Genomic DNA, 24,539 nt, shown 5'->3' with positions numbered 1-24,539 from the left:
TCAGGTGAAAATGGGTTCTGTTATCATCACTTAGTCTTTGGAATAGAAAATTGCTTTTCTTTGTCTTGACATTATATTCTTGAAAACAAGCATTTCTGCATAAAGCACAACATTTTCACAGGTTAATGGACAGGATTGTTAGTGCTGTATTACTGAGAAGGTGGGTAACCTAATAAGCTCCTCTTTGGTGTGTAAATTACTGTTTATCTAAGTTTCCTGTAATAAATGTATTGAAAATGTGAGCCACACTGTCACAATTATAGCACTTGAAAGACCTCCTGGTAATGCAGAAGCTTATATTGAACTTTGAAAATTATTTTTGTATAAGTTATGGACTGTAAAAACACATTTAAAAAAAAAATAAATTCCCAAACCTGCATGCGATATGAACACTTTTGGTATATTCCTGTTCAGTTGGAAATATTTCATGTGATTATTCTCTTCTGAGATGTATCAGGGTGAGATTTCAAACAAACAAAACTTCCCCATAGTTTCTTCTAAGCAGGGAATTATTTCAATGTTGAATGTGTAGATTCTTTTAGCAAGCATGATTTTTTTAAATTACTATTAAAATTAAATTATTATTTCTAAATTATTTTATTAACTTACATATTGGCTCATTGTGATAAAAATTATATAGCTACTCTTCTATTTGACTGGCTTTCAATAAGTGGATTAATACTGATAGTGTATTCTTGCCTCTTCTCATCTTTGTTCTCTGTTGCTTCTGGTGCAATCCTTTATCTTCAAGCATGCTGAGAAAAAGTTGATTCTTTGAGAAATTTCCTTTCCCTATTTAGGAACACTCTCATCTAGCATGTTCTTAAGTGATCCCTCCTCCCCCCTGATACTTCTGTGCTTGAAGTGCCTTCAGGCAGCTAATAAAATGTGGTGCAGAGATTATATTTCTGGTATAATTAACAGTGAACTGAGAGTGAAACCAGTTCAGAGTGGTTCAGAGATAATAAATTTCCTTTTAGATTTTTAGCAGAAAGTCTTTATGGTACTGTCTTAGTCCACAGTTCATAACGTTGTGGCACGTAAGTGTATTGCATTGTTTTCACCAGTGTTTGATGCCACCGTGGTAGGTGTGAAACCCAGTTCTGCAACTGCATTGACTTGATATTAATCCTTCACAGCTCCTCTCTCTACAATACATCTTAGTAATATGTTTCAAACTTTTGCTTTTTCATAGAAAATCTTCTTGAATGGGATGAGTGATAGGAAAGAGGCCTTAATTAAACTATAAACTTTTTTCTTTATGTCAAGAATGGTAGAATCTTTCTTGTTCATAATCTGCCTTTGTTCTGTCTCACTTTTGATCAGCAATTTACTATATCAGCCTACAAGGATTTCCTGAAACTTGTTCTCACTATAAACTTATACCTTGATTACCAGTTGTATTTGCTATTAAAATGTCTCTTCCTTTGTGGCTCTCTGATTGTAAAATGTGTTCATCTTAGGATTGACGCTATTATCTGCCCCCGCCGCCCCGTGCATCTTTAGCAATGCATTCCTGTGTTTATTTCCTCATCTTCAAGACCGCTTACTTTGATTCTGTGGCATTTATACTTAGTATTCTTCTACTGTACCCCGTTTTCAGGTCTCGTTTTGCTCTTCAGTCTATGTCACTGTAGTCAGACCTGCAAAGTATCCCCCTCTCTTGTGAACCTGGCAGCTTTTGCCCTGTGAGTCTGACTGCCTGTATATCTAGAAATGCCTAGAAATAAAAATGGTTCAGCAGGAAGGTTCTGCATAAATCCTCTTCGAAGTCCATACAGAAGGAGGGTTTCTTTATTGCTTAGTGCCAAAGACCAAACCACTTAAGAATTATGGTGCTCCAGGAAGTATAGGTCTGTGCTTGTGTCGTGCTTGACTTAGATAATATTCTAAACTAAATTGCAGTGCAGTGTAAATAGACATATTTTTCTGTTCTAACACTCCCTCCCCTTGTTATATGGTCCTCTGTCTAGTTTATGAAACATTCATGGACTTGGGGAGTGGAAGAGAGGGATCTTTTTGATTGGTGAAAAATCTTTCTCAGTGTCATTGCAAATGTTTAAAAACTGCTGAGAAACCTTGTTACCATGGCAGCAGTCAGATTCTAGCAGGTCTTGTGTTCATCTGTACTGCTATACACATAGTGGAAATGTTAGAAACACATGGTAATGTTTAATGATCGTTAGGTTTTCTTAGAGAATTTAATGATTCTCTCTGGCAGCATTTGTTTATGGTGGGAGAAACGTGGCTTAAATTGGGTTTAATTAAACCTGTAGACACTAGTAACACAGAAATGCAATGATTTCCTATTTGTATAATGCATACTGCAATGTTTAATGAGAAATCGGCTCTAAAAAGCTTTCCCTTCTCAGGGCAGATGTGCCATCACTGAGTATATTCTGTCCTCTAGGTCAAGCACAGACCTATGTAGTGATCACTTCTTGTTAATTGTCTTTTGCAAAATAGACCTTCTGCAAGGTCTTGCCTTAACAAGGTACTCATCTGGGATTGGTTGTCTTCATATTTCTTAGAAGTGATCTGTTTTGGAAAGTACCCTGAAGACAATGTAGAGAAGAGACTGACAGGAAATTTTTGGAAGAGGGCAGTATGAAATAATTATGTGGGCTAGCATATAGCGTAAAAACATTTTCCTGGAAGGAGCAGGAGGCAAACAGAAGTTGGGCATGGGTTTTAAGGAGGTGTAGTTCTGGAGAGAGGGAAGTTGTAATGTGTTTTCAGGATTGCTTGATACTGCCCTTTACTTGAGCTGTTCCTGGGGGATGTACTATCTACAATTTGCCTTTCAGTTGCTGTGCTTTTTAATTTCTGTAATGTACTTATTGTCTGGTCTCCAGAAAAGATGCAAGTCAGCTTTTGGAAATTTTTTTTAGTTCTTGCTGAGACAGTCAAATAACTTCCATTTTTTTAGAGATTAAGAAAGAAATGCCTCCAGTTTCAAGACCAGATGTTTGAAAGTGATGCATGTGTCTCTAATGGGAGTCTTTGAGAATTATGTTTTTAAAGCATACTGTTTGAAAAAGTGCAGCTAAGCAACTGTTTTAACTATGGAAATGGACACTAATAACAATGACAAGCGGTGTGAGTAGAAAGGGCATCTTTGGCATTTCTGTTTCTCATTTTGCTCAGAACAACTGAGTGAGCAACTCTAACCAGTTTAAAATCACTAAATTTAGACTTCGGTAAAAACAAGGCAAAGAAGTCAAAAGATACTGTAGAGATAGTAGATGACAGCAAGAGAATTTGTGATGGATACTGTAGTACAAAGTTCTTTAATGTTCACCCCTCCCTCAAAGGATTTCCTATAATGTGATACCACATATTAGCAGTGTATAATGCTTGCAAGTCCTTCTTCTTAGCCTTCTCTTTTTTTGTATTATTTTGGGGCTTTGTTTTTAAGATTCAGGGTATGATTCTCAGTTATCTGTCAGGTTGCCTTTGTAGAAATATTATAGTGGAGTGACTTTATTGGTTTTCTGAAAACTTTAGGTGTCTAATTCTTCTTGTAATCTGCCCTTACCGGAAAGTTGTATTAATCCATTGCCTTGTATATCCTTCTTTTCAAATGCTTGTGTGTCTGGAATCCTTCCTTTATTGCTCTGGATAGCCCTGAGAAATTCAGGGGGCGTTCAGATGAATAATCAAGCACTGTGATTCTCAGCACATACCTGGTCATCTGAAAGAGTTGATGTGTAGACCAAAATCTTATTCCCTGGCTGCTGTGAGAGAGGCTTGGTTTTTTTAATAACTTTTTCTGACAAGAGTGGGTTGGAAAAGGCGCCAAGTGTTGACCTTATTGCAGCTATGGTTATGAATATTAGCGTTGTAAATTCACAATCTAAAATTTGTACCTGTCAAGCCTATCATGCTTTGAAAATTGTGTGGTCTGTACAGAGTCTCAGTCCTCAGTAAACGTTTCAGTGCTGTGGAGTCCTGATCTTTTGCTAGATGGGTAAACAACAGTGAGGATTGTTTGCCTTGTGTTGCTTTGTATGTAGTCTTCTGCAGTAGTCTTCTGATCTCTATTGCAGTATGGCATCAGCAATCACTTAATAGTGTGACCTAGATGAAGTAAATAGAGTTGTCTCTGCCTTTTTTGTATAGTCTCCTAAGTGTGGAGACATTTGAGAATAATAATCCCAGGCTTGGGGGAGAAAAAACATGCTGTCAAAAATCTGATTTTTACCAAAGAAAGAATGGAATATTATAGCAATGGTAATCATAGTGAGGAAGCAGTAGAGAGTATTGGTTTGCTTTGATGATTGGAGGCAGCATGTACTGTATGTTACACCTACCTGCCTCTTTGAGAAAATGCAAAATGGACAAGGTAGTCCTAACAAAGGACTCTGATATTTTTCCTTTTTTTGTACCTAAACTAAAAAATTATGCCTAGGAAAAAAGGAGATTTTTTCAAAAGGCTGAATACCAACATATAGTGTAGGCTGAGTAATAAAGGAAAGCTTGAAAAATAATTTGATGCAATTCTAATATTTAGGTATCTTCTGTTTTATAAATGATTGCAGTGATCTGTTGCATTTTTAACTTTCCATCATGTTTTTCCCTTTGTTTTTGTAGGCTGGGTTCGGCTATGGCTTGCCAATTTCTCGTCTGTATGCTAGGTACTTTCAAGGTGACCTTAAACTCTACTCAATGGAAGGCGTTGGTTCAGATGCTGTAATTTATTTGAAGGTATGAATTTGACCCTTTTATAAGCTAGTAGTGCAGTGCAATTTGTTTATAGTGGGTTGAATAAGTGAACTTTCTTTCTTTTCACTCTTCAACCTGTTTTCAAATTTGTAATTGCTGTCTTCATTATATTTCATCTAAATCAGTTACATAGAATCCTGAAAACCAAGGTTATAAATATTAACCTGGCACTAATACTAGTTAGTTTGCTTTGATTTTTTTTTTTCAGTCCCCTGTGTTGGATCTTTGCATTTTGTTAATCTGTCGTAAGTGGTGAATTTTCAAAGAACTGTGTGATGAGAGATAATTTTGGTTAATACTTTTTGATTCTAAAAGTTTTGACCACAACAAAACTGAGAAGACTATTGACTAACTCCTGAATAGTACATTTTTTTTTTTCCTGTGCAGTTCTTGGCCTTTGTGCAATAGACTCTGTTGATCCTGTTGTTGTTTTTTGGGAGATCCCAGGCTACTTGGGGGTTTAAGGTTGAAACTAACTGCTTGAATTTCATCAGGGAATTTAAAAGAATATAGTGTATAGCTTCTGTGCAGGTCATTGACTTAGCGTTGTCGTTGTGCCTTGCTGTATGTAGCGAGTGAGTTGTGGAATCTTGTGCTAACTTTAGTTTCTGATGGGTTTAATCCTGTGCATGTATGTGTGGAGGAAAAAGGTATGGTCTTTCTCAGAGGAAAAAGGCATGCTAATGGACTGAAGTAGATCAGTCCTCACAGATCAGCGTGCTGACAGAGCCCAAGTTTGTTGAAGTGAAATGTTTAAGTAAAGTAGCTGTCTGCCCCGTGTCAATGACAAATCTCCCTAAAATGTTTGCCCAAAACTTTTTTTTCTTGCTATCTTTGTAGACACTGCTCCCTGGAAAGAAGGGAAATATTTTAAAGTGTTACTATTTTCTTTTAACTTTTACTATGGCTAGTACTTTGACTGTGATTAGAGCGATTAATGACAGCTAAAGTATTTTCAAAATAGCGTTGTGACATGTAACACTTGGATAATTGAAACACTTGTTCGATACAGAAGTTGTAACTGTAGAACTCCCCAGGGTATCATCTTGCTCTTGGTATGTCTAATGATATCTTACCATTGCTTTTGTTTTTCCATAGGCCCTTTCAAGTGAATCATTTGAAAGACTTCCCGTTTTTAATAAGTCAGCATGGCGACACTACAAGACCACACCTGAAGCAGATGACTGGAGCAATCCTAGCAGTGAACCAAGGGATGCTTCTAAATATAAAGCTAATCGATAATTTGCCACCTTTTGTCTCTGTTGGAGATGACCTTTGCATTCAGTATAAAGTCTCTGCTTTGTTCCAAAATCCTTCAAACCACAATAGCTAATTACTTCCAAACAAAGACCTAATCAGGGCATTGAAAAATACTAAGAACAAAGTGATGATTGGGACTTAAAGGAAGGCACTAAGCACATTTGGTATGTGAATCCTGTCTACTTCACCAGAATATGCTTGGTTGCTTCAGTCATGCATTGACAAAAGGGATTGCACTGTGATTGCACTTAAGAATACAATGTTGTAACAAAAAGATACTATTTGAAATGGCCAGTTTTTATTCCAGTAGAAGGATTGGCAAGATTTGCAGAATCTCTTTAAATGGTGAATAGTATCTTGCACAGCAATATGGAATAAGAGAAAAATTCTAATGTAGTTAAACATACACTTTGAAAATCCACTCTTTGCTGCATTTTATATTGCACAGTGTCACCTGTTACAGAAAATCCCTTTGAGCTCTTCAGATCTTGTATCTAATGAGCTTATAAATGCATAGTTCTAAAAAGGGTTGTGCAGCTTTAAACTGATGCTTTCCCCAAATTCCCAAATCCATTTGTCAAGTGCATACAAAAATTATGTTGTTATAAGACTTTGGGACTTCCACTTCTTGGTATGCACCTTAATGATTTTCTTGACACACAAACACAGAAATGCATTTCTATACATTTTTCCTTGTTTTGAGGAAAGATGATAAGTAGTTAGATCATCTCTCCATACAAGAAATTCTGTCAATACAGGGGTAGGGGTAATTCAATTTCGTGTTTATTGCCTATCATTTTTGGGGGGGTTGGGGAGGGGAGAGAAATGCTGAAAGGCCAGACAGCCAGTCTTACAAATGAATTTGCCTTAAGAGTGTTGGTTGCGTGGAACCTGATTAGTTTAAAACCTGTAAATAGTTTGCAAAGTTATTTATATATTCAATGTCTGACTATAGTCTGGTAATCTGAATTTGTAGTGTATATAAAGATGCTGTACACCAGCTTTTGGAAAGTGTCATTGGTCTAAATACATGAAACTGGAAATATCATAGAAATGGGAGGGACAAAACATAGCTGGCACCTGATTTAAGGGAGAAAAAAAATCAAAGAGGAAAAAACTAAGTATTTTCCCCTTAAATTTATTGTAAGGGTTATTGCTGACTATTAGGAAACTGTTCTTCACCAAGTTTTTGCCAAATACTGTTTCTGATACTATGGCCTTTCAGAAAAAATTGTGAAATTTAGAAGTTCTGGTGATATCCTAGCCGTGGGAATAAAGTAGATGAGTTGTAAGCAACTCTGATGCACCCTCAGTTTCTCTTAGGTGTTTTGATATTTTTTTGAAAGATATTGCAGATTTTAGCATGGAAAAATGAAACTTGTTTACTAAAATTGTGGGGGAACTGTCCCTTTTGTCCTCCCAATATTTATTTTTATAAAAAACTGATCTATTAGGTGAACAGGGAAATGCTGAGAAATTCCTAGGTATTTTTAAAAAAAAAATCTTAGTTTGACTTAATGATAGTACTTTGCACTTACCTAGCACGTTTCATCAAAGGATTACAAAGTGCTTTGAGCAATAAACTTCATATAGCCCCATTTCTGAAGAGTCGGACTCCTTACCTTGCAAACCCTTACTCTTATCTGGTGCAGTCGGTTCAAGAATTTGTATGTGAATATGTCATGAGTTTGCAGGGCTTGAGGTTCTGTGGGCTTCACTACACTGTACAGATAAGTCACGTTGGAGCGCCAGGTTGTTTGAACGCTCTCTCACCCATGTCTCTGCGGAGTGCTGCCATACTGGTCAGAGGTGGAGACACCAGGACAGCTGCTGAAGGCTGTCTGACTTGTCAGCTGGTAAGCAGTGCCCTTCTCAGCCCCCTCTGCCAGCAGGCAGGAAGAGGGAGCATGCTGATGGGGCTGTCCTCTTCTGTTCCCAAACCAGACTCATTTGACCCTGGCTAGGGGCCCTTTACATGGCACGGTGAGGGTGTAATGCGTGTGGCCTCCAGAGCAATAATTTCCCACCACTGCAGGCACTGCTGCAGAGAAGGCAAATTGCTATTCAAGCGATACAGCTATGCTGCTGGGGTGAAATCAGAGTAATAGTTTGACTGAAACACCAGTTGGAAGTCACATCTACTAAAATTTAGTCACTTAACTTCTGCCCTCATCTGTAACTTCTTACTGTTTTTTAAATTCATTTCAAGTTGTGTATGTTTTCTAGTAATTGCAGAGGAGGGCTTGCTTAAAAATAGAAATTTGCGATGAAACTAATATTTTCCCAGTTGGGTGTGGTCAGTTTTTCCTAGAACATTACCTAAAACATTCCAAGGAATAAGATAGTTTGTAAGAAGCCAAGTTTCAGCTTTTGTTAGAAATCTTATTTTGAAGTAATAAATCCTGACCTGGTCCTTCTTTTGGGCTGTCTCCTTATATATGAAGAGGAGAGGGAACAGAAAGAAAAGAAAGGATGCAGGCATATTCAGCTTGTTTTCATGAAGTGAATATAAACTGAATGGAAGCCAGTGAATGGAAGCTGAAGATACCGTGAAGGATGTTACAGGATATTGGTCATTTCACTTCTTTATTCACAAAACAACTGGCTGGCTTTCAGGACTGAAGTGCTCTAGTACTTGAAAACCGAAATCCCCTGAAATGGCACCAAGACCCCTGAGCATGTACGAACCGCTCAAAGCAAGAAGGTAGAGCACCAGGAATGCATTTTCTTTCCATTTCCTAAGGCCTGTTTGTGGGCATTACGGGTGAATATGAGCGAGAAGCAACTTTCCTTCTCTCCAACTTTGTCTAGGCAGCCTGTGCTTTAGTGGAGATCCCAGGTATGCCATAAATTGTTCTTCACTCATCGTCCTCATACCATGTTTCTACATAGGGGTATTAGTCTGAAAACTGTCTTCGGAAACAACAGCAGCAGACTTTTGATTAGAAGAGAGCTTTTCAATGGGTATGCCTGAAAACTGAGAGTGGATGGGCTTTTAATATGGCTAGTTTAACTACAGATGCTGATCTTTTTTCTACCTTTGTAGAAATTTCTGTAGAAAGGTAGTTATTTCTACCTTTGATTGGAGTCTGTTATAACTATTTGTTTTAATATCTTGGGGCTGTTAATTCCAAACTTTCTGATGATATAAAAGTGTATTTCTTTTTTATGGATTTCAGATGTGTGCCTGCTAATGTTATTGCAACCTGCTTGTCTTGAGTTACAGGACACGTAAATAGAAAAAAATGTTTTCAGTGAAAATGCTTCGTATCTGTTGTGTTTAGTGATTAGCAGAAACAAACTGAGTAAGAGATGTTTGCTCCTCAATTCTTCCTGAGAATTTACAAACAACTTCTGTGTGTTGTAGTGTAACAAATAGTTTAACTTTTTTGTCCAGTGTGCATTTTTCTGGTGTATGGGTCTTGGACGTAATCTATTGATCCCCTGCCTAGTTTAATATTAATAGATACTGAAGTCTCCCCAAATCATAGACATATTTGTGCTCCCTGCTTTTCTAGGCTTTGTTTTGAGGCTAACAAGGGATCTTTCAGAGTCAGCACTTGATGAGAAATATTCAGAAGATACTGAAATGCTTCTTTTACAACTCAAATGCACAATCTTTGCCTCTGTACTTGACTGTGGTGACCTAGGAGAGTACTGAGAAAATCTTTGTCCTGCTGCAGTTTGTGCTTCCTCTTGGGCAGTGTTTAAAGCAGGTCCCTTGACACATGCTTAAAGAATATGGATATTAATTGTAGTGTTCTTGGAAAACTCAAGCTACTTTTTGGCTATGTAAACTACACCTGCTGCTCCAACTGGATAACATACTCTTCTTTGTCCTCAGTGGCATGTAAAATTTGCTTCGAAACAGCTGTTCACTTTCTCCAAAAAGTGAGCAAGAGTGATCTTTCAGTGTAGTGCAATCTCCTATTCACCTCCACCCAAACTCGGTATTTAGGATGAAAAATGAGGTATCTTGACCTCATTGACATGGAAGACATTTTCCCCCACCCAACCACCTTTAATAAGCACTTCTAGATCCTTGTGTGTTAGGTGCTGCAAAGTGCAAAGTGGTCTTGATTGATATAAATAATTTTGTAGAAAACAGCCTAAATGTTTATTGTTAGTACTTATCTCTTGAGGATAACTCTGTCCGATCGTGTGGTGTTCGGTTTCCTTGCATGTTTCCTCGGTCTTCATATAGATGCTATGGTTTCTAATAGCTCTTCCATCTCTTCTTCCTGACATACTTACCTGCCTATGAATTAATATATATAAACGTGTTTTTGCAGAACTTAAGAGAATATGATGGCACATGACAGGACGATGTATTACTGAGTTCAAAGGTGAGTTTATTCGCAAATGAGGAACATAGTTATAAATTGTGTAGCGACTTCAGGGCTGAATCTTGCAAATACTTGCACAAGTAAACAGTGTATGAGAGTAATCCCACTTAAATGAATCTGTTCTCAGGATTAGGACTTAAGCTGTTAACATTAATTCGAAACAAGATTTGTGTAACTGAAGTGGCTTTCTAATTAAAAATAAATAAGAAAATTTAAAGTTCACATGCTTTAATTGCAGTATTATGTTGCCTTAAAAGATCTCAGAAATTGCCATAGAGAACTTGTTTCTTTCTTAAATCTAGATTTTTTTTTTTTTATGTAGTATCGGTAGGATTGATGTGTTTGTGATAATTCTCATTGTCTACATTGTCAGACTAGTATTAATTGCTTTATTAAAATTTTTCCTTTGAATTGGATACTGCCAAGAGGTGCCAGATTGACAGTCCTTTGAAGTTCATACCCTCTGTAGATCCTATCGGGCAGTGGCAGGGCGTGTTTCCAAGAGGAGCTATCGGTGCTCTCAGCTGCTCAGCAAGGACTGTCCTTAGGGGAGGGACCTGCTAGCTGTTTCACGCTTGCCGTCTCTGATGAACTGTTAATGGTGTGCTAAACTTCTATTGGGTTTTATGATATGAGTTTCTGACATGGGTGGAAGTCAAGTCAATTTGTTCCCAACATCGGTTATGGGACAGAACTCTTACTGGTGAGGTGGCATCATTTGAATCAACTGAACCTATAATGGAGGAGTGGGAAGCTGATTTTTCATGAGATTACTTGGTGATGTTTTCATTTTGAGTCTTCTATAACTTGTGTTGGAATTGTTTCTAGTCCAATACCCGTGTATATAATTTGTGTATACTCTTATTTTCCTTTTTTCTTTCCGTTGCTGACAAATAAAAATATGTAAAAACTACATGATGACATTTTTAAGGGACTGATTTGGTTTCACACACTGTGGTGCTTAGTGATTTGGCAGCCCAAGGTCAACTTCACACACGCCTACAGAGGGACACCCTCAGAGAGCTGCAGTTGGGAGCTCAGAGTAATTTTAGATAAGTGTTTTTCTTGCCTGTTTTGTCACAAAGCAGTTTGAAATCTTCTGTGGAAACATACATTTGAGTGTTTCCATGTCCATCTCCCCTCCTCCCCCAAGATTTATTGTTAGTATCTCAAGCGTAATTTATTTTTTGTTAGGTTGGTTGTAGAACTATATATAAATGCAATTGCTTCCATATTGTATTAGTCTGAATTTTCAGGTACGTTTGGTCTGCTCTGGTTTGTGTCAGATTTCCGGGTAGATTTTAAGACTTTAAAACTTTTAAAGTCTTTCATAAATACGTTTTATTCCTGTCAGATGTGAGTCTTTATGAAATGCTTATTTTCACAAGAAACTCTAGTTTTCATTCTGAAGTTACCTTTCAGTGATTCTTGTGGCACAAGACTTGATTTGTTTTTTAAAAAGATAAAATCACGTGCTAACATAGCTGAACTTCACAATTCTTGGGTTTGCTGTTATGCCAAGGACCTGATACCAAAATATTTACAAAGACAGCAGTTGTATGGAAAATAAAATTGTACTTGGTTTGAGTGGAAAAGTTGAAACATAAGATTTTTTTTTTTTTTTTTTTTTTTGCTAATTGCAAATCTGAAGATGTCTCTTTCTACAAAATAATGGAACTGCAAAAGCATTTGTGGAGACTGGCTTCTTGAAAAACTAGTCACTACAGAAGTTACTCTGGGTCCATCACTTTTGCAAATATTTTTTTCTACGTTATTCCTTTCTCTATACTGATAAGCTCCCTGGTTTTTATAGGTTTGTAGTTGGGGTGGGTAAGGGAGAAGGTATAGGTGGGAACATGTACCCTAAAGTATTTTGGGATAAAAATTTTCTATTTTGTAGTCTGAGAAAGTCGGGTTAACCTAGTGACTTTTGTTTTACTCTCTCTTTTTAACTAGCATTCATTGCTCTTTCTCAGAACATTGGGTAAGAAAAGTTCAGGCCTCTTACCTAGAAACGGCTGTTTCTGAATAACTGCCTAAAATAGAAAGTCTGTGGCAAGAACTCCAAATTGTCCCTTTCTCACTTTCGTAGAGGAATCCAGAAACAGTTGTAGCTTAAGAGCATTAAGTTGAAATAATTATAAATTAAACATATTTGTTGACTGAGAACTTTGCCATTTGAAAACATGAAGTACTATTTCAAAAAGTGAGTTTCATTTGTGTTCTCCAAATTCTTGGGTTTGAGGGAAAACACACAGGTTTATAAGCAGAAAAGGTGTTAGCATTAGCAAAACCTAAGAGCTGAATTTTGGTACCATCCGTACGCTATGTGTGTTTCAAACTTCGCTTAAATTTAGCTAGACTGTTGTGGTTTCGCTAACCATTTTGCTATATAAGTGTATGGGGGGTTTTTTCCTTCGGTTTATAGCCCTTAGTGTTGATCAAGACTTAATAATTTATTGAATTAATAATTTATTGGTTTAATATATCAATGCAAGTAACAGAAGGGAGTAATTAAGCCCTTGAATCATCATTGTTACTGTGGTAGGAGCACACCTTCACAGCACTTCAGACTGCTGGTTTGCAGAAATACGGGATTTAGAGGGACCAAATTCAGGGAGATGCTGAAGGTAGGGATTGAGCTGCCTATTTTGGCAGTGCTGAGGCCTCCTCTGAAGTGCATAGAGATGAAGCCTACAGTTTTAGCCACTGCCTAGTATTTTTGTGGAGTATGGCATTTCCTTTAGTGTTCCATGTTATTAAGGATTGCCTCTAATGCATCCTTGCTTCCTGGAGTTTTTGATTTCCCGACAGTGAAGCAGCAGAAGCTCCTACGGCGGCTTAGAACCAGAAGTGAGTTATTGGGGACTTCTGAAACTCTGGTATCTTGATTGATCGGGGTACATCAGCACCTTTGTCACCATACATTGTTTTCTTTGTTTTGGATTTGGTTTTCTCTGCTGTATGAATCTCCCTAAAGCTAAAATTTCCTGGATTATTCTTGACATTTGAAAAGTCTGTTATAAAATAACACCCAAGGCTTCTACCTTGAAATGTCTTCAACTTTATGGAAAGTTTTATACGCGTTCGTTTTTCATTTTCTTTAATAAGTTACGAAGTTTGTTACCAGGCAATTCCAGAGCAGGAAAATGCCTGGAGACCCAGATTTCTTGGCTCATTAACTTTCTCATTTAGTAATAAATGAGGCTCCAGTTGGTCAGAATTATGCTAGAACTGACATCTAAGTTTCTTTCTGATGAATTTATTTTAAAACTTCAGATGAGAAGAAGTCTGTGTTGCACTTTCTCACTGCTTACCATTTGCTGTGATAGGATATTCACAGGAGCTGAGTGGTTAAGTAACTCAAAATTGCAAAATCTGTCAGCGTGATATTTGAGAGTAGCTGTCTGTAGAATGTGAAGCAACTAGTTGCAGCAGCAGCAGTATAGTGAGGATTTATGGCTGTAGGACATGTGGGAGAATAATTTGTGACAGGGGATCAGTTTGTCATTATACATTCATGTCTCTTTTAGACTGTTGTAGACTCATTCAGTACCTAAATTTGTTACTTTCAGTGGAAACAAACCTTGCAGTAGACAGTTTTTAAATGTGGTCAGGCATGCATAATAGGCAAAACGAAACAATTTTTTGTCAGATTAGTTTATATTTATCACCTAACTCTAAGGCTGTCTTTACTTTTAGCTTTTGTACCATCTCCTCTAGCAGTAAGAGTAAAATTGAGTTTCGTAAATAATGCCTGCTGTATTTTGTCTAAGAGCATCAGTCATTTAGAAAACTTGTTACAGCAATCTGAAGACCCTTCTCTATCTCATGACTTGGATAATTTTTTATGTCTTTGGCCCAAACTATCCCCCTTTGCGTCTCCTAGTCCAAAGGCAACAGGCATGTCGCTTTGCTTCTACTAGCATGCAACTAGGAGACATGAGTTGAAAGTTGTAAGACGGTTTTCCTTCTTGATCTGCGACTGTGGATTCTTTTCTTGAAATGAATAAATGAGCAGGCGCCTGTAAATACACTGATTTAAGACTTGTCAGAAGAAAGCTTCAGTTCTGCCAGTTTTCAAGGTCACATGTTGATCTGTATTCTGGTATTAGAAAGTTTTCGAAGGACAGCTTCATTAAAATTTTCTTGTGGTTATGGGAGCTGATGCCAGCTGGCACTGTTGTGAGATGCCAGTTGTTAAAACGTAGGAGCCATCCTAGCAGACCTGAGGTTGTCGGTGGTGTGCGTGGCTTCCCCCGTACTTTCTGTGAGTGCCTCCCTTGCCTGTTCCGCTTGGCTCTTCATACTTATGTTAATAAATCTCTTCGCAGACTTAAGAATACTTGATATAATCCTTGGGGCTATGGAGGACCAACACTTAAGGCATGGTTAGGTTTGCGTTCAGGTAAAGGAACCCGAGTGTTTGTGTGTGCGAGAGTCACGGCTGTGTGGTAGTTTCTGTGTCTCTAGATGTTGGTGGACTAAAGGTTAAGTTCTACCACCAGGGAAACACTATTCTTTCCTCCTTTATTTTCAGATATGGGTGTCCGCTTCAGTAAATGGGTGGCCATTGCCAGTATGATGCAGTATGCTTGAAAACTGCCTGCTCGTACCTGTACGTTATAATGTACAAGTTTACCAGCTTTACAAAATATTTCGCAAATAGCCCTTTGCAATGGATGAAGAGGTTGGAGTTACGCGTTGTTCTGGTATATTTAAATACATTTTGTCATACTGCTACTCTGTGCACTTCATGATGGAGAATGCCAGCTTGCTAAACCTCTTGTTTTACAGCAAGAGAACTGAAGTTTCTAGATTTTTTTTTTAATGGCATATGAAAGTATTTTATCAAGGTGCTTGATACACAGCTGTCAGTGCTCAAATATATAATTAATCTCTAACTTTTTGTTTCTTGATAAACAGTTGAACAGTTGGGTAAAACATGCAAAAAGATCACCTTGGGCACTTCCCTGTAGATAATTTCAGATATAATGGGTGAAGTCAATTCTGCGGATGGCATGGTAGAACCACCACTCTTTGCAGAATGGCTAACTGCATTTTAATTAGCTTCTATGTAGTTTATGTTCTTAATGACAAATTGACTTGAATTCCCAGAAACTGGCAGTTGAAAGGTGTCAGAATAGAGGTGCTTGACCTCATGGCATTATTTTTTTTCTTGCATTTCTTCAGAAGATACAGACTGTGAGCTTGCTGGTGTTTTCTGATGGTTCTCCATGTTCTCTGTGTGTCTATGATACAAGTATGTGCTGTGGGATGGTTTGAAGAAAAGGTACTTGGGGGGGGGGTGGTGGAGAGAAAAAAAATTAAACCACCCAATATTTGCTACACTGTTTGGATCAATGTTTAGTATGGAACCAGCTATTTTGGGAGGAATCTTGTTAGTTCTTACACAGGATGTGCCTTAGGCAGTTTTCTATTTGCATGTGAACAATATGAGTATTGAAAATGTCCTTTTTGTTCTTTTCTGGAATAGATGCACTCATTTGGGAGAGGCCTTTTAGATAACCAAAGGGGGGGGAAAAAAAGACATTTTCTTTAAGGGATAGTTTCATATTTTGTTTTGGTATTTGGCTTTTAATCGTGTTTGTAGCAAGCTCGGGACACTGTTAAAAATAAAACTAGTTAACTTTTAAACTGATGATACAAAATATCTTTTAAACTGATGATACAAAATATCTTAAGTACGGCCAAGTAGTAAAGTAACTGGGTTCCTACTGTTTTTATGCATTAGTTTTTGAGATGAAAAAGGTAGCGACTAGTATGGCGTGTAGTACATTAAAATAACACAACCCTGTTGGTATTCACAGCTAGTCACTTGTAAAGAGCAGGTTATAATTAATCTACTTTTACTAAATGGATGATGGCTTTGCAGTTCACAGTTATTTCTTTTACAGAAAACCAGGGTTTGTTTGTAGGGATGTATGATTAGAGAATATCTAATATTAGATAGATATTAGATCTAATATTAGGTTTAAAATATTAGGGTTTAAAAGTACCGCAATGTGCTGAAGAGGCCGTAATTTATTGTAACAAAGCTGTTTCTAGAATTTCTAGAATACGTGTGAGATTTGACGTGTGCCTGCAGCCTGGTCAGTGCCACCAGGAAGGATTTTCCCTTTGAGTGTTCCTGCCTTCATCTGCTTAGGCACAGGAATAGTTGTTTTGAGATAATGGGCCATTTTCTTCTTGATTAGTCCAGTTAAATATTTTAAAAAATAATTTATTGCTAGGTTTTGTAAATGTGAAAACTGTGTCTTGCAACCATATTTTCACTTGTTTACAACAGTCATTTAAAAACAAAAAAAAGCCAAAAAAATGTTTAAATTCCTGGTCCCCAGCTTTCCCTTGCCGGAGGTTTTGTTTGCACCCTTTCTGCAAGTAGGGGAAGTCAGGGAAATCGTCAGCCTAACTGGTTTAGGGTTGACTGCACTCTTTGATCCCGTAGGACCAAGCTCTCCAGCCAGATACCGAGGCAGCACCTGCCGACCTGCTTCGAGCCTGTGGGCTCCTTGCTGCAAAGGAGGAGCGACTCGGGGTCTGGGCACTGGTACATGGCCTGACACAGCGGGGTTCACCTCCCCTTGCAGACGTGTTTCTGAGCATGAGCTTTGCTGCGCCAGCAAGTGCATCCTCTGTAGATAGGGGGATTTCAGGCTGCTTTAAAAAGGGAGAATCCTGGTTCTTTCCCACGTACTTGTTGAAGTCACAGTTAATGGCAGAGAATCGGGCAGGGTGCGGGTTTGGCGTGTGTCCCCCCTCAGATGCGTGTCTGGGCTCCTCCAGGTATTTTGCTGCTGTGCTGTGGTTATTTAACACAGTTTGCTGGGCAGCAACAGGAATCCCCCCTGCCTATGGAGATGAGACTTTTATCCAAAACCTAAATGTAAATGGAAGGCTGAGCTACCAAAATGATGAGAGGAAAATGTTGTAAGTAGTCAAATCCTGATGGCTCCACAGAGGTCACTTTTTTCATGTATAGCACAGACCACGAAGTATTACCAGAGAAGTTTGGGATCAAGCCCTGTAACCTTTTAATCCTTTTAGGGGACAGTTTTCTTTTCATAGGGTGAAACTGCCTTTTGAGAAGGGTCAAAGGAGGTGATACTTCCAAAGGCATCATTTCCTCCTTACATTTGTTTTGCCCATTTGTCTTCAGATGATATTTTGCCACACTGCAGTATACGGAGCAGGCTCTTGCGTGTTTGTGAAAGGCAAAACTGCCTTACTTGGCTTATGAACTTGCAGTTCACTGTTTCTCATTGAAGGAAGGATGGATGCCGTTGGAGAGAATATCTAACAAGGGGTGAAGATACCAAGTGTGAAAGAACTGTTTGAACTGAAGAAAGGTATTGGCCCAACCGTAAACTGGCCGTGAATAACTGCTGGGGTAGGGGAATTCAAGCCTTTTATTTGAGAAATTGGTTTTAACATGGGAGCCTGCTGCATGCAGCTGGGAGGTCCAGCAGAGTGACTTGTCATAGGAAGAGCCTCAATTCTTGCTGGAGTCTCGGTCCCACATTCCCCACTTAGCACAGCAAAGATGCGTTTCCAGAGGCTCTCAGCTATTTTTACTTCGTTCTGCATCTGTCTCCTCTCCCTCAGGCGGAGCTGTGAGGCAGTGGCCTTGATTGCCGTTCAGATTAGAAATGCTTAATGCCACCTTTCGCACAGCAGGGAAGGGCCTTCCCTTCAGAAAGAGAAGGGCAGAAAATACCTGTGTGTGCCTGCTTGGGGAACACACAGTGTATTTTGAGAGGAAAAAATCTCCCTTCAAAATAAGATCAGAACAGGAGTGCTTAAGATAGCCTGCTGCCTGAAAGGGCTTCCACACAAGAGGCAAAGCCCTAGGTCCATTTTCTGGTCCATTTTCAGCTCTGTTTTAGGAGGCAGGCAGAGGTCTGCACCAGACTCGAGTGAAACTGCTGCTTAATTATGTGCTTTTTATATAGGACTTTTCCCTGATGGTTTACTATTACCCTTTTTTTACAAGCAAATTCGATGTAGTGTCAAACCCTTCCTTTCTGCTGAGCTGAGTTGGTAGGCCTTGTGTTGATTCAGGGGACCACCTTGTTCCCGAGGGGGTTTGCCCTGCACCGAAACAAGAATCTCCTCTGACCTCAGGCTGGGCTGTACACGGCGAGGGCCCGGCTCCCCAGGGCGTGCGCTCATGGGGACGTGGCGTCGGGGACCCACCAAGCGGCTTCTGTTGGCAGAAGTCATTCCCCTGAGATTTTGGAGTGGAAAAGCAAGGATTGCAGTTGAGGAAGCCAAGCCACGAGCCGAAGGGAATTTAAACAGTTTCGCCTTGTTTAATGAAGGCTTTGGAGTGGGGAAGGAGGTGCAGGATCTGGCAGCGCTGTTGGGCTCTGGAGCTGTTTAGTCGTCTCGTCGTTGTCTTCCAGTGTGTGTCTGTGGCCGCTGGCTGGGCAAGGTGTGAAGCCTGTCCAGCCTCCAGACCAAAGGCACCTCTGCCTTTTGTTTCGGGGGAGAGAAGGTGAAAGTGAATAGCAGCAGTTCCAGCAGGATGACTTTTAGATGTAAAAGGCAAAGCTAAGCGGACAGGGAGAGCAGCTGCAGCGTTCAGGAGAGATCAGAGTGGGCAATGCTGGGGATTTATTACAGCCGTATCCTCCTCAATAAGTGGTCCTTGCTCTGAGCCCGTCCCCTTAGGAAGTCAGGATTCCTCTTCATGAAAAAGCATCTAGTTTTCTTGTGGCATTATTTGAAATGTGTTTCCTGTTGTTAACGTTACCCACCTTCCAGCTATCGGTACTGCTTTGTGCTATTCTAAATATTTTTCTTTTGAGGATTCTGTCCCTACAGTATTTGGAAATAATTTTTAATATACACAAAAAATTATGATCTGGTTTTTTTTACAATGTTTATCTTTCTTGAGCCTTGTGAGTTTAATCATCCCTGTGAGTGAGCTTACACAATGTTATATTTCATGCCTAAGTGATGGAAGGATTTAAAACTAAGGAAATACTGTAGATGTTTCACAAACGCTGGCACAAGAGCTCTGCCTTGTACTGCAGAAAATCTCTGCTTCTGCAGCCACATTTCAAACGTTCTCCTACGTGTTTTCTGTCAACTCGTATGAACTTGCAGCGGAGACTTTCTGACTGTTTCCAGTCGTGCCCTTTGCTAGTGTTTTCACGGTTTCTATGGTGCAATGAAATCCCAGTTAAAAAGTTGAAAATGCTTTTCAGTTCAGACTACTGAATTTAAAGCTTGTTCCAAATCTAACTCGGTGCTTGTTTTGCAGTAGAGGGAGACGCTGCCGCAGCGTGCTGCAGCTCTTGCTTTGTGTCACCTTGCCTGGGAGGGCCTGACTCGGTGGGGGCTCATGTTGTCCCTGGGTGTAGATCAGGCCCGTGTGAACAAGAGTCCCTGTTGTCCTTTCCCAGAGCGCTGTCGGCTGTGCGGGTGTATGTGTGCGCAGAACTGGCACCTGAAGGGCAGTGAGATTGTGGGGAGGCATCAGTCAGACGTGGTTCCTCTCCACAGGGCTGCGGAGGCAGCTCAGTGGCAAAAGAGAAGCGGGACTGTGGCCAGGCTGACTTTCCCGGTCCCGGGAGCATACAAGGATGTCTCGTATCTCCCAGGTGATGTAAGACACTGCTCAGAACAGCTCCAAATTCATCTAAAGTGATAAAGCTTGTATTACCAGGGAACACTTTGGCATGGACTCTGTGCCTTTAAATAGTTTCTCTATAAATAAATAATTTTAAAAAGTCTTTTCTACTGCTGCTGCAATAATAACTCCTTTCTTACAGAAAGGACAAAAGGGAAAGAGCGCAGGAGGAACATTCAGGCATCAGACTGACTTAGCTGGAGGAAGAGTCAAGTCCAAAGGCCAGGGTCAGTTGTTGTCCCTGGGGTAATGTTTGCTGCTGCAGTTTTGCATAAATCTGGCACAACTGCAAACCATCCTGGCACACACAGGAGCATCGCTGCTGCTGCTGGGGACGGTTTTCAGAAGCAGAACCAGGATGGTTGCAAAAGCACTGCCTCTTTCTTCCACTTAGAAGCAAGAATTAAAATAGTGGCTCCTGATTCTACTGCACTGGGGCAGAGGGGAAGGGAGGTCTCAAACTTGCTGGTGTCTACTGCTGCGCCTTGCCAGCTCGGGCAGCGATTCCCCACCTTTTCCTTGCAGCCAGAAAAATCTGAGTGAAGGTGAGGAGAGAGGTGATCGGGTCAGAGCAGAGAGCAGCAGCGGTAACTCGAGCAGCAGGGTTTGGGGCAGGTTGGAGAGGCTGCTCTAGTGGCATTTGCAGGGGCGTAAGGATGAGTACTTTGTACTGGGGTACAAAGGATGGGGGTAACAAGCACTATGCTATCAGTGGGGCTTACGCTGGGGGTTGTGTTTGTGTCCAGAGGTGCTATAAAATGAAGGTGAGAGGCAGTGGTATCTGTTGTACGCTGTTTATTTTTCATGTGGAGCTTGGCTGATAAACAGGACTGAATTAAAGCAACACTCATGAAAAATAAAACCCAACCATGACTCAGAAGTGCAAAATTGCCCTCCACGTGTCCAGAGACAATGAGGTTCTGGTTTGCTGGAGACAGCACATGGATATCGGTGTCTGTACCAGCAGGGCAAAGGCTTCAGCTTATCGATATCCTAAATGCGAAAGGACGTCTGGTACAGTATATGGCTTTGTCGCTGGGTAGCCACCTGTGACTCTGAGAAACAGCTTCTGTTAAGAAGAGGTCACTGGTGAGTTTTTCTCCAGTTCCTATTTACAAGTCGTGGTGCTGTCTTCCACTCAAACCACTGAACAAGGGCTGCTGAACAGTAAGCACTGTGAAATTAAAACAAAAAAACAAACGGTAAAAGCCAGGAACAACAAAAACCTGCCCACCTCCATTGCATTTGGACATGGCTCGTTGTATAAACAGCACCAGTAGAGAGCAGACGGTTCCCGTGGTGGAGGAGTGGTTTGTGATGAGAAGACTTAAGACTTGCAAAGGATCAGAAAAACTAACAAGTGCATCCCAGGTATGAAATTACAGTAACAGGTTGCCTGAGGCTGAGAAAGGTCTTCATTGCATCGTCCCATCGGGCACACAGCTGGTGGCAGCTGAACTAGCTGTGGCTCTCCCCTCGCACTTTCTAGTGAAAGCAGTAGTTCACCCTATTCCCTGCTCATCTCTTTTTGCAGCTCTGTGAAGAAGGAACTAGCTTGACTCCAGAGGCCAAAACATGCCACGAGATACTATGTACTCGGTCTTGTGGTAGTTGGAGAAGTGTCTGGCGAAGTGTTCCCAAAGAAAAACTGGTTACCCAACAGCGGGGGAGGGATGAAAGCTGTAGGGAATGAACAGAGTGTGGGGCTAATTTGGTGCCTGGTACAAGGGTCTGTAATTTACCTGACTGGAAAAGTATCTGGAAGGGAAGGAGTGAAAGTTTCCCTACTAGGTCACTCGGCAAGGTAAGGATGGTGCCTGGGGGGGACTGCCGCCAGCAGGTACTACCCCTCCATGTGCTCAAGCACTCGGGAGTCTTGTTCCTTCACAGTTTTTATTCCAAGAGCTGCTCAGAGCCCTCCCTCTCCCAGCGTTTCCTGTGCTGCCTGCGCGGGGAACCAGCAAAGCGCTGACTGGTGCTGCCCACCGCAGACTGCGTGTCCCCATGGGTTTGCAACTCCAGGGAGCAGCGGCACGGTGGCGATTTCGCTGCTGTCACCCCCTGCCCAGGCTGCCCGGGGTCTGTGCCTGGCAGGCTGCCGGTGGGACAGGCAGGTGGCAGCACCCTTTACCTTGCTGGCCTGGCACCAAAGCTGGTGCTGGACCGGAGAGCCTCGAACGTGCCCGTGCACTGAGGCAGGCTTCGCCAGGCAAGCCCGGGAGCAAAATCGCATCGTTGCTTTGCAGCCCCGCCACAGTGATGTGGGCTGGGTGTTTCCTGCGGCTTTCTGAGCTGTGGGGCAGGGCAGCCTTGGGGGCTGGGGGTCCCCCATGCTCAGAAATCCAAGTCTGCTGCCACCTCACCAGGTGCCAGCTGCGGGACTGAACGGTGGAGCCAGACGTCAGGCAGGTCTGGCTTTGCCAAGCTGGAAGGAGATCAGCTAGCGCATCAAGAGGAGTGGAAAGCTTCACTCGTTGCTACCCTTTCTGCTTGGGGCTGTACGGGTGTCATGGACGGAGAAAGAAAATCCCCATGCCTAATCCTGTTTAAAAGGTTTCCGTTGTTTTTTCCAACTTTTTCTCCATGTTAGGGTAAAGGAATGGCCTCGGGACCCCTGCGGGGGCAGGGTGTCTGTGAACACATCTTGTTTAGAGTTTGATGAGAAATTGTTTAACCGGCTGAGTAGCATGTGAGGACAGCAGCACTGTTGTGCTGGTCATTTGGTGATGCGTAGCAGGGAGCAGCAGGGTTTCCTAGGAGGCCACCTCCTGAGGCCTTGGGATCCCACGTGTGTGTTTTAGAATTCACCAGTAAAAATCAGCAACGTCTTCAAACTATCTATTTCCTACAACACCACATTCCAGCTAGGGTTGTCTTCTCATTTACTTTCTTGCCTCCAAAGTGCAAAGCCAGGGAGCAAAACCGAAGTTATCAGGTGTTCAGGCACTAGGAACATGGAGAGCAATTTGAGAAAGCAAATACAGCCTGACTCTTTACATACACCCTGTACAGAGGCTTGGTCAACAAGCAGTGTTCAATAGCTTGAATATATTAAATGGATTTCCACCAGCTTAGCTGGAGAGCTCTCCATTTCACTGGCATGGTTTGGGGTCTGGGGCAGATTTCATTCAACAAGAAAAAAAGTAAAATTTTATTTCCTGTTTCTGAATGTATTTGCTGCAGCAATGCCATTCCCTCACGTGCCAGAAGAGCTCAAGGTTAGCAGGGTCCAGTATAACTGCATCTTCTCCATCCACGGGCCGCAGCAGTCACATGCCTGTGTGCCAGGTCTGGATCAGGAGCCAACAGGGCTCCTCCCGCCAGCCCCACACGGTGCAGAGTTCCCCGCTGACCCGGCCTGGCCACAGCAGCTGTAAGCAGCAACGCACGGACAGGAACTTGCACAAAGGTGTATGTTTTTCTGTCAGTGCCCGGTACCGTGTCTAGCAAGCACGGCTAGCCGGGCCTCCAGGCACGGCGAGGGGGTGGGGATGGGATAAGCTCTTCCTGAGATCTCACTTGCTGTGCTCCAGTCTGTTTTCAGCATCTTCTCCCAGAGCATGTTCCCTGCTGTCAGAGATACCCCAGATGTTCCTCACGCTTCTCCCCATCCAGCGGTTGAGTTCACAGCTTGTTCTTCTGTCTCATGGTTAAAAAAATATATCTTTATTTTACTTTTCATCCTCATCTCCCTCGCTCATGCTGCTGAGGGAGGCAGAGGCAGCTTTTGGAGAAGAGGGAGGGGAGGCTTTATTGAAGACCCAGGGTGGAGATGGAGAACGGGATGGAGAACGGCCTCGCGTAGGACTGCTGTTTGGGCTCTGCCGGGGAGAAAAAGCCTGGAGCATTCGGCCGCTTCGTTCCTGGAACATCTGCTTCTGCAAAACCAAAATGAAAAGATGCTCTTTGAGTAATGCACAGAGGGGCAGGTATGTCTGTGGGCAGGCAGGGGCTGTGCAGCACTGTGCCTCTCACCTGGGAGAGAGCAGGGAGACAGAGGATAGATTTCTGCTCTGAAGCATGGCCAGTTCAGCCCCAGCTTAGCCTTTGCCTTTTCTGCTGTGCTCGTAGTAACTCGGTTTTTACGTGACAAGGGGTTTTTTTAAATTGGACACCCCTAGTGTGAGAATACTGTGTGTATTGTCCTAAGCCAGCTAGGGGGAACTCCCTCTGGATTTTTTCTGTATGTGTTGGTCACACTCTGTCTCAAAAAGTCAGTTTTCTGCCTGACCTCCCAAGGTTCCTTGTTCCCAGGGCCTTTTCCCTTTAGTGTGCTGGGGTGGACCACCCATCTCCTGCTGAGCTTCCTGGCTGACCCAGCCTTTTCTCCTCCCCTTCTCAAGGGAAGCAGCCCGGTGCCTGCCAAATACTGGCAGCCACTTGCCCAGCTACCTGGAGCAGGGACCACCCAAACCCTTAAACGGAGGGTGGGAATGTCAGAATTCAGGTGTCTTTGTTGAAAAGAGAAACACATGCAGGCTCTATGTTCTGCTTTGGGCTTTATTGTCATTTTTCTTTGTAAAGCTGAGTGGAGACCTGCCAGAGCTGGC

General features: G+C 41.5%; 2 protein-coding genes and 1 long non-coding RNA gene across 3 annotated transcripts in view; 2 read left to right on the top strand and 1 right to left on the bottom strand.

Annotated features, from left to right (window-relative positions):
- PDK3 (pyruvate dehydrogenase kinase 3) overlaps window positions 1-7,297 on the top strand; it is a 53,514-nt gene extending 46,217 nt beyond the window's left edge. Inside the window, exons 10-11 of the mRNA XM_075520938.1 lie at window positions 4,594-4,707; window positions 5,824-7,297. Of these exons, the coding sequence (XP_075377053.1) occupies window positions 4,594-4,707; window positions 5,824-5,967 (258 nt within the window). The 3' untranslated portion in view covers window positions 5,968-7,297. The remainder of the gene's footprint in view (window positions 1-4,593; window positions 4,708-5,823) is intronic.
- Window positions 7,298-9,055: 1,758 nt separating this feature from the next.
- LOC142418715 (uncharacterized) lies at window positions 9,056-11,244 on the top strand. The gene is made up of 2 exons (XR_012778378.1): window positions 9,056-10,331; window positions 10,758-11,244. It is a non-coding gene; the product is annotated as an uncharacterized LOC142418715 (long non-coding RNA).
- A 9,540-nt stretch (window positions 11,245-20,784) lies between these two features.
- PCYT1B (phosphate cytidylyltransferase 1B, choline) overlaps window positions 20,785-24,539 on the bottom strand; it is a 33,412-nt gene continuing 29,657 nt past the window's right edge. Inside the window, exon 8 of the mRNA XM_075520916.1 lies at window positions 20,785-23,867. Within this exon, the coding sequence (XP_075377031.1) occupies window positions 23,661-23,867 (207 nt within the window). The 3' untranslated portion in view covers window positions 20,785-23,660. The remainder of the gene's footprint in view (window positions 23,868-24,539) is intronic.

The sequence above is a fragment of the Mycteria americana genome, chromosome 1, assembly GCF_035582795.1.
Source record: "Mycteria americana isolate JAX WOST 10 ecotype Jacksonville Zoo and Gardens chromosome 1, USCA_MyAme_1.0, whole genome shotgun sequence".
Lineage (NCBI taxonomy): Eukaryota > Metazoa > Chordata > Aves > Ciconiiformes > Ciconiidae > Mycteria > Mycteria americana.
This window is presented reverse-complemented; position numbering and strand designations above follow the sequence as displayed.